Source organism: Pteropus alecto, unplaced genomic scaffold, assembly GCF_000325575.1.
Source record: "Pteropus alecto unplaced genomic scaffold, ASM32557v1 scaffold15, whole genome shotgun sequence".
Classification (NCBI taxonomy): domain Eukaryota; kingdom Metazoa; phylum Chordata; class Mammalia; order Chiroptera; family Pteropodidae; genus Pteropus; species Pteropus alecto.
In genome coordinates, this window is record NW_006436286.1 from 2,349,159 (window position 1) to 2,358,052 (window position 8,894).

The window sequence follows — 8,894 nt, forward strand, 5'->3', positions numbered from 1 at the left end:
GGAGTCTGTCAAGGTGAGACAGAAGGCTGCTGTAGACCAGGCATCCTCTTAAAGGGCCCGCACATGGACTCATTCGTTCACAAACACCTGCCCTAAGCTCCAGAGAACAAACAGCAGCTTGAAAAGTACCAGGGACATACAGAAAGGAGCTAATTTTCTGGCTTCAGGGCAAGGGCTGGAGGGGCAGGAGTCAGGGCAGCTGTCTCTGGGGTCAGAAGCGCTGGCAGGCACCATTGCTCCTTTGCCAAGCCCTCCCCACAACCAGCCGACCGGTGGGGGCCAAACCTGAGTCTCCATCAACCTGGCTAACACCATGCACTCCACCCTGGTGATTCCCTGAGACCCCACCCTACTCACACGCCAGGCCTGAGCCTCTTCCAGCAGCTACTCCGCACAGCAGCCTGCCTTCGCTTGTGATGCAGACTTTCCTAAAATCTCTCACGGTTCACAAACCTCAAACAAGCAGAGGCTGGCCTCGGCATACCCTGTACCTCTTGCTAAACAGCCCCAAGCCTGGCACTAGTGGTGACTGATCTCAACTTGCATTATAACGCCCAACACTTGGCTCCAAATCTGGCATAAACTGCGGTGAGTGTTAGTTTGGAATGTAGCTTCAACAGAGCGGCCACAAACCAGCTCAAGTGCTAAATGGCCTCAGCTCACACAGCATAGTTCCCACCAAATGGTCCTAAGTCTGGCACTAGTGGCTGCTGACCTCAGTTTGTAGCTTAGCCTCTCCCAAGCAATTCCAAGCCCAGCACAAGTGGCAATCAACTGCAGATCTCCTTCTAGCTCCCACCAGGGAGCTTCAAGATGGACATAAATAGTGCCAACCTTGGCCTACACAAGAGCCTCTACCAAAGGGCCCCAGAACCAATAAGCCCAGTGGCCAGCTTCAGACCCCACCAGAGAACCACTCAACAACTAGTGCCACAAATGACAGACCCAAAGGGTGGACTCTGCATGCATCAGAGCCCCACTACAGCGACTCCTGCTCCGTGAGGTCACCCCCGCACAATGGATTGTCTGCTGTAGTCACAGGCAGTCCTTACAGCCAGCTGGCCTGAGGGTCGATCCCATCCACTAACGTGCCAACAGCAATCAAGGCTCAACTACAACAGAAGGACACACACAACTCACACAAAAGATACCACTGGAGCACCCAGCTCAGGTGACCAGGAGACTGTGCCACTGGGCCCCACAAGACACCTACTACGTAAGGCCGCCTTGCCAAGAATGAGAGACGTTGCAGATCTACTTATGGAGACAAGCAATCTACACATACAGAGTGTAAAACATCAGTTGCAAGGACCCTAATGGACTCAGGGGAAGAACAGATGAACTCAGTGAGAACTTCAACAAAGAAAGAGAAAACACAAAACAGAGCCAGCCGGAAATGAAGAATACAGTAACCGAAATAAACAGTACATTGGAGGGCATCGACCGCAGACTAAATTAAAAAGAGGATCGAAATCAGCAATCTGGAAGACAATGTAGTGGGAAACACCCAATCGGAACGGCAAAGAGAAAAAAAGAAAAAAGAAATGAAGACAGTTTAAAGGGCCTCTGGGACAACATCAAGCATACCAACATTCGCTTCATAGCAGCACCAGAGGGAGGAGAGAGAGAGAGCAAGGGATTTAAAACCTATTTAAAAAAAGAACGACTGGAAACTTTCCTAACCTGGCGAACAAAGGAGACATACAAATCCAGGAAGCACAGAGTCCCAAACAAAAGGAACCCAAAGTGACCCGCACTGAGACACATCATAATTAAAATGCCAAAGGTTAAGACAAAGAGAGAATCTTAAAAGCAGAAAAGAGAAAAGCAGTTAGTTACCTACAAGGGAGTTCCTATAACTGTCAGCTGATTTCTCAGCAGAAACTTCACGGGCAAGAAGGGATTGGCACAAAATATTCAAAGTGATGAAAAGCATGGATCTACAACCAAGGTTACTCTACCCAGCAATTCTATCATTTAGAATCAAAGGACAAATAAGGAGTTTCCTACACAAGAAAAAGATAAAGGAGTTCATCACCACCAAGCCAGTATTCCAAGGCATGTTAAAGGGACTCCTGTAAGGAAGAAAAAAATATATAAGAATATATAGGAAAGAAAAAATGCTCACTGACAAGGCAAACACTTAAAAAAGCAGTTGGTCAACCAACTATAAAGCTAGTACAGAGTTTAAAAGGGACAAGTAGGAAGATCATGTGTGATTAAAACAACAAACTAAGAGATACACACAAACACAAAGAAAATAAAAATAATGACCCAAACAAACATGGAGGGGAAGGGTAAGAATTGTAGTGATTCCAGAACGTCTTCGAACTTAAGTGACCATCCACTTAAAATACCCTGCTCTAAACATTGCTTGGTATATATGAAGCACGTGACAACTACCAACCAAAACTCAGAGCGATATACAAGAAATAAAGAGAAAGGAATCCAAACACAACACTATAGAAAGTCATCAACACACAAGGCAGCAAGAGACTAAGAAATAGAGAACTATACAAATAATCAAAACAATTAACGAAATGGCAATAACTACATACCTATTGGTAATTACTTTAAATGTAAATGGACTAAATGCTCCAGTCAAAAGACACAACAGGGTGGCTGAATGAGTAATAAAAAAGACCCAAACATATGCCGCCTACAAGAGATCCACTTCAGATCAAAAGATATACACAGACTAAAAGGATAGAAAAAGATATTTCATGAAAATGTAACCACCCCCGCCAAAAAAAGCTGAGAGGGGCAATATTTATATCAGACAAAATAGACTTTAAAACAAGGGCTGTAACAAAAAAAAACGAAGAAGGATCTTTCACAATGATAAAGTGATGAACCCAATAAGAGGATATAACTCTCATAAACATCTACACATCCAACGCAGGAGCACCTAAATCTATGAAGCAAACACCGAAGGCAGTAAAGGGTGAGATCGACAGTAATACAGTCATAACAGGGGACTTTAACACCCCACTGACGTCAACGGATAGATCGTCCAGACAGAAAATCAACAAAGGAACAGTGGTCTTAAATGACACATTAGACCGGATGGATGTACTTGATATTTTTAGGGCATTTCACCCAAAAACCACAGAATATACATTCTTTTCAAGTGTACATGGAACATTTTTCACGATAAACCACATGTTAGGCCACAAAGCAAGTTCCAATAAATTTAGAAGATAAAAATCATAACAAGCATCTTCTCTGATCACAATGGTATGAAACTAGAAATTAATTACAAGAAGAAAGCTGAAAAACACACAGACACATGGAGGCTAAAAACATGTTACTAAACAATAAATAGGTAACAAAAAGTTCAGATAAATCAAAAGATACCTTGAGACAAATAAAAATGAAAACACAACCCCATATCTATGGAACACAGCGATAGCAGTCCTAAGAAGGAAATGCAGAGCGATACAGGCCTACCACAAGAAACAAGAAGAATCTCAAATAAACAACCTAACCTTACACCTAAAGGAACTAGAAAAAAAAAAAACACAGCCCAAAGTGAGTAAAATAAAGGAAATAAAGATCAGTTTTCTTGAAAGATAAACAAAATTGACAAATCTTTAACTAGACTAGTTAAGAAAAAGAGAAGCCGAGTAATTAAAACTAGAAATGAAAAGAAGAGATGACAACTGACACCACAGAAATACAAAGGATTATAAGAAAATACTACAAACAATTATATGCCAACAAATTGAACAACCTGGAAGAAATGGATAAATTCTAGAAATATACAATCCTCCAAGATGGAATCAAGAAGAAACAGAAAATCTGAACCGACCGATAACTGCTTTCAACCAGTAATCAAAAAACTCCAAAACATAAAAGCCCCCGAGCCACATGCCACAGGTGAATTTTCCAAACATTCAAAGAAGAATTAACACCTATTCTTCTCAAACTATTCCAAAAATTTCAAGAGGAGGGAAGACTTCCAAACTCATTTAACGAGGCCGGCATTAACATGATTCCAAAACCAGACAAACACGTTACATAAAGAGAATCACAGGCCAACATCCCTGATGAACACAGATACGAAAATCCCCCCCAAAATATTAGCAACCTGAATCCAACGATACATTAAAAAGATCATACACCGTGATCAAGTGGGTTTTATTTCCAGGATGCAAGGTTGGTATAATGTCTGCAAATCAGTTAATGCGATAACCACACAAACCGAATGAAGGGAAAAGATCATACGGTCATATCAACAGATGCGGAAAAAGTGTTTGGCAAAATCCAGCAAGACAAAGATGTCCACTTTCACCACTTTTACGAAACACAGTATTGGAAGTCCTAGCCACAGCAATTAGGCAAGAAATAAAAGGCATCCGAAATGGAAAAGTAAAACTGTCATTATTTGCAAATGCCGTGACACTAGAGAACCCTAAGGATGCCACCAAAAAAACTATTAGAATAAATTAATTCAAAAAAATAGTGGGATACAAAACTAATATTCAGACGTTGGTAGCATTTTTATACATCAATAACAAAGTATCAGAAAGAGAAATTAAGAAAAAAATCCCACTTACAATTATATCGAAAAGAATATAATATTTAGGAATAAAGTTAACCAAGGAAGTACAAGACCTATACTTGGAATATTATAAGATGTTGAAAAAACCGAAGATACAAATAAATGGAAGCATACGCCGTCCTCATAAACAGGGACAATTACATCGTTAAAATGCCCATACTACCCAGAGCAATCGAGAGTCAATGCAATCTCTATCAAAATAACAATGGCAATTTTCACTAAACTAGAATAAATAATCCTAAGATTTATATGGAACCGCTATAGACCCGAAAAGCCAAAACATTCTTGAGAAAGAATAACAAAGTTGGAGGCATCACACTATTTGACGTCAATCTATACTCCAAAGCTACAGGCACCAACACAGCAGGGTACTCGCATAAAATCAGACATAAATCCATGGGACAGAACAGAGCCCAGAAATGGAATAGAATAACGCCTTAATGGTTAATTAATCAATGACAGAGGAGGCAAGAACACACGACAGGATGAAGATGGTCTCTCCAATAAACGGTGTTGGGAACACTGGACAGATACATGGCAAAAAATGCAACAGAACCACTTTCTTACACCAGCTACAAGAATAAACTTCAAATGGAGTAGAGACCTAAGTGTAAGACCTGACACCATAAAACTAGAAGAAAACTTAGGCAGTATAAACTCTTCTGACACTGGTCTTAGTAATAGCTTTGGGGATGTCTCCTCGGGCAAGGGAAACAAAAGAAAAAAAATAAAATAAAAAAATCGGACTACATCAGACTAAAAAGTTTCTGCACAGCAAGGAAACCATCATCAAAACAAAGAGAAGCTACTGAACGAGGAGATATTCGTCAATGATATATCCGAAAAGGGGTTAATATCCAAATATATATATGAAGAACTCATACAACTCAACACCAAAAAAAGAAAAATAAAAAAACTGAATAAAAAATGGGCAGAGGACCTGAACAGGCCTCTCTCCAAAGAGAACTTACAGATGGCCAATAGACATGTGACAAGATGCTCAACATCACTAATCATCGGAGAAATGCAAATCAGAACCACAACGCGATGTCACCTCGCACCTGTCAGAACAGCCATCGCCAATAAACCAAACGACAAGTGCTGGCGGGGATGTGAAGGGATGTGAAGGGAGCCCTCAGGCTCTGCTGGGGGGACTGCAGATGGGCGCCGCCACGCCGGAAAACAGGGTGCAGCTTCCTCAAAAATTAAAAATAGAACTGCCTTATGACCCCGCAATCCCACTCGGGGTACTTATCCGAAGAAATGCAAAACACCAGTTTGCAAAGATGTGTTCATCCCGGTGTTCACTGCAGCGCTAGTCACAGCAGCCAAGGCAGGGAAGCGACCTGTGTCCATCGGCAGATGACGGGGGGCGGAAGCCGTGGTGCGTGTGCGCAATGGAAAACACACGGCCAGAAAATAATGAAATGATTGTCAAATTAAAAGGGGGTTTGGGGGGCTGGGGGAGAGAGGGGGAGGGGTTATGAAGTACAAATTGCCAGTTAAAAAAAACACACAGGGAACACAGGGAATACAGTCAGTAATATCGGAATAACTATGTAGGGTGCCAGATGGGACCCAGACGGATCAGGGGGATCACTTTGTAAGTCATAAAAATGTCTAACCGCTATGCTGTGTACCTGAGAATACTGTATGTAAACTGTAATTAAAAACAAAAAAAGAAAAATACGTTTAAAAAGAAGAGTCAGATGTCAAACAAACAGCAGACAGTCCCAAGCGTTTTCAGGTGACTGTCTCTGCTACGTGGTAGCTGCTCCCCCATAACCTCATGGCTCCCTCCTTCACCTCCTTCAGGTTCTGGCCCAATGTCCTCTCATCGTGAAGATCTTCCCAGCTCACCCAGTTCAAAACCACAGGCCCTACATGCCGCTCAGGTTCGCTCCGTAGCACGGGTCACCACACAATTTACCGATAGCTCTGCATTTATCACCTGGCCCCACTCCGCTGCCACTAAGCGGTAAGCCACACGAAGGCAGAGACTTTGGTTGTCTGTCCTCGCCGTACCCCTGGTGCCCAGGACTCCGAGGCACTTGGCACGCATTTGCTGTCTGAATAAATGGATCACAGGATCGGTATGTCACAGGAGCTCTCAAAGGCTTCTGCGTGGAGGAAGATGGAGGGGAGGGGTAAAAAGCCATAGGACAGGGAAACAGGCCTCCACAAGTGACAGTGAGGGGACAGTGAAACCCAGAAGCCTTAAACTGACAGCTTCAAGCATTCCATCTGCCGGGCTGCCAGGTGCCACAGATGGGTGTCAGGCACCTACCTTCTCTGCAGCTAGCTCTGTGGACAACTGAGAGACTGGGGACTCCTGACTTTCCGGGCCACACTGCCTCTGGTGGCCCCCACTGCGGAGGATGAAGCACCCGGAGCTGGAGCCCCTCCCTCGGGACAGGACGGCGGGCTGGGCCAGTGCGGCCACATCACCTCCTCACCCTCCCACCCAGCAACACACAGCTCAGTGGCTTTTCAAAGTTTTCGGCCTAAGACCCACAGTAAGAAATCCACTTCACGGAAATGGCTCAGCACGTGCGACCACGAAATTAAAACCAGGTTCCGCAGCCACAACTGTCCCTAGTCTACGTGATGCCAGGCTGCTTTCTCCCTTCGCCCACGAACACTGAACACGCTGGTTGACGTCCTAAGTCGATTTCACGCCGCCTCGTAAAGCCTGTGCTGCCATTTGAGAGGCGCTGCTCAGCACTCTCCGCTGCCCCCACGAACGGCCAGGGTCGTCCTTGTAGAAAAGTCAGTCACATAATTCCCTGCTCAAACCCGTCAACTGTCACAGAGAAGAAAATCCAAGCTCCCTTCCGTGGCCCCAACGCCCTGCGTGATCTTGCCCTTGCCTCTTCCTCACTGTGCACTGGGCCAGGTAGCCGCCACCTGCTGGGCCTGCAAGCCCCAGCCTGCCTCAGGACCTCTGCAGGTCACCTACTTTCCCCGAGGCTTTCATTAGGTATGAATCCCCCCAGAGGCAGGTTCCCCGACCGCCCCATCTTAAAGCATCCCCAAGCCCCTTCCCAGTCACCATCACATTTCCCTGTTCTATTTCCTCTGTGGTTCCCTCGCGATCTGGAACCCCCTAGTCTAGAACATAAGCTCCCCAAAGGCCCCCCAGCCCTTCAACCAAAAGTGAAGATAATCACACCAACTTCAGCGCGTGAAAGGGCTATTCTCTGTCTTTTTAAAAATTCACGTGGTTGTCCCAATACCTAGAACAGTGCCTGGTATGAAGCTAACAACATAGTGCAAAGAATTACCCAGTGGATGAGCTGGTGGAACCAGGTCACAAACCTCAACCCAGTGAGCCTGACTCAGCCCCAACCAGAGAGGGGTGGCCTCTGGGACACCGAGGACAGACAGGGACTGTGGCCCAGGCAGGGGCGGGCCCACAAGCCAAGCTCCCCAGACAGCAGTGTCTATCCGGGCTTCAACAGGGTGTCCTGCGGCCACGGGGTGCTCTGCAGCAGTGGCTCCACGGCCTTGGGGACAGAAAGCTTCCCCAGTGAGCTGCTCCACAAATGGAAAGAGGGGGCCCTGAAGGCCGCAGCTGAGTGCATCTATGCTGCACCCGGGAATCTAACCCGTCAGCCAGTCAGGACAGCAGAGGCGACTCCACAGTTCTCTGCGCGCTGGAGGGAGCGAGAGGGCCCGAGGCGAACGGCCTCAGACCTGGCTTCTAACTGGCTCGATGCCCCTTGAGCAAAGCGTCTCCCCAGCTCACCTGTTTCCACCTGTTAAAGGCAGAGTTGGCCTAGGGTACGAGAACTCATTAGGCCTAAGGAGCGCTAGATCCTTCTCCAAGGACGTCACATACATTTTCACTTCATCTTCTCAACTGCGCTGTAAGGCAAGATTTATCGTCCCCGATTAAGAAATGAGGAAACCGGGCCTGGGGGAGTAACTTGCCCAAGGTCACGGTGCGGGAGAGCGGGGAACCAGGACGGCCCCCCTGGGTCTCCTGGTGACAAGGAGCCGTACTCTCGTTCTTGGGCGCCGCGCTGCAGCACTCCCAGCGCCAGGCCGCGTGGCACAGTGGGCAAGAGCCCGACCCGGCGCGCACAGCTGCACCGGTTCAAGCCCCAGGCGCGCGGCTTACCGCTCGCGGCCCGCCTGGGCGGCTGCATCTCGTCGCCCTTCTCTCTTTTCATCCCCGAAACGGTGACGGCAAGTACCAACCCCCTGGAGGAAGGAGTGATGAGAGGCAGACACTGTAGTAAACAAACGCAGCCGCGGGTGGGGTGCGGGCGACCTGTTTTCCTCCCGCACGCAGCAGGCCGGGGCTCCCGCGTCCGCCCCGCGCGCC

The 8,894-nt window shown here is 46.5% G+C and overlaps 1 protein-coding gene across 9 annotated transcripts in view; it reads right to left on the reverse strand.

The window, feature by feature from the left end:
- POLR3E (RNA polymerase III subunit E) overlaps positions 1-8,855 on the reverse strand; it is a 28,972-nt gene extending 20,117 nt beyond the window's left edge. For 4 of the 9 annotated variants that reach the window (XM_025047274.1, XM_025047270.1, XM_025047267.1 and 1 more), the window contains exon 1: positions 8,688-8,854. In XM_025047274.1, the coding sequence (XP_024903042.1) occupies positions 8,688-8,739 (52 nt within the window). In that variant the 5' untranslated portion in view covers positions 8,740-8,854. Of the gene's footprint in view, positions 1-8,312; positions 8,432-8,687 lie in introns of all 9 variants that reach the window. The other 5 variants (XM_025047268.1, XM_025047266.1, XM_025047273.1 and 2 more) reach the window with 4 other exon arrangements.
- Between the last annotated feature and the right edge of the window lie 39 nt (positions 8,856-8,894).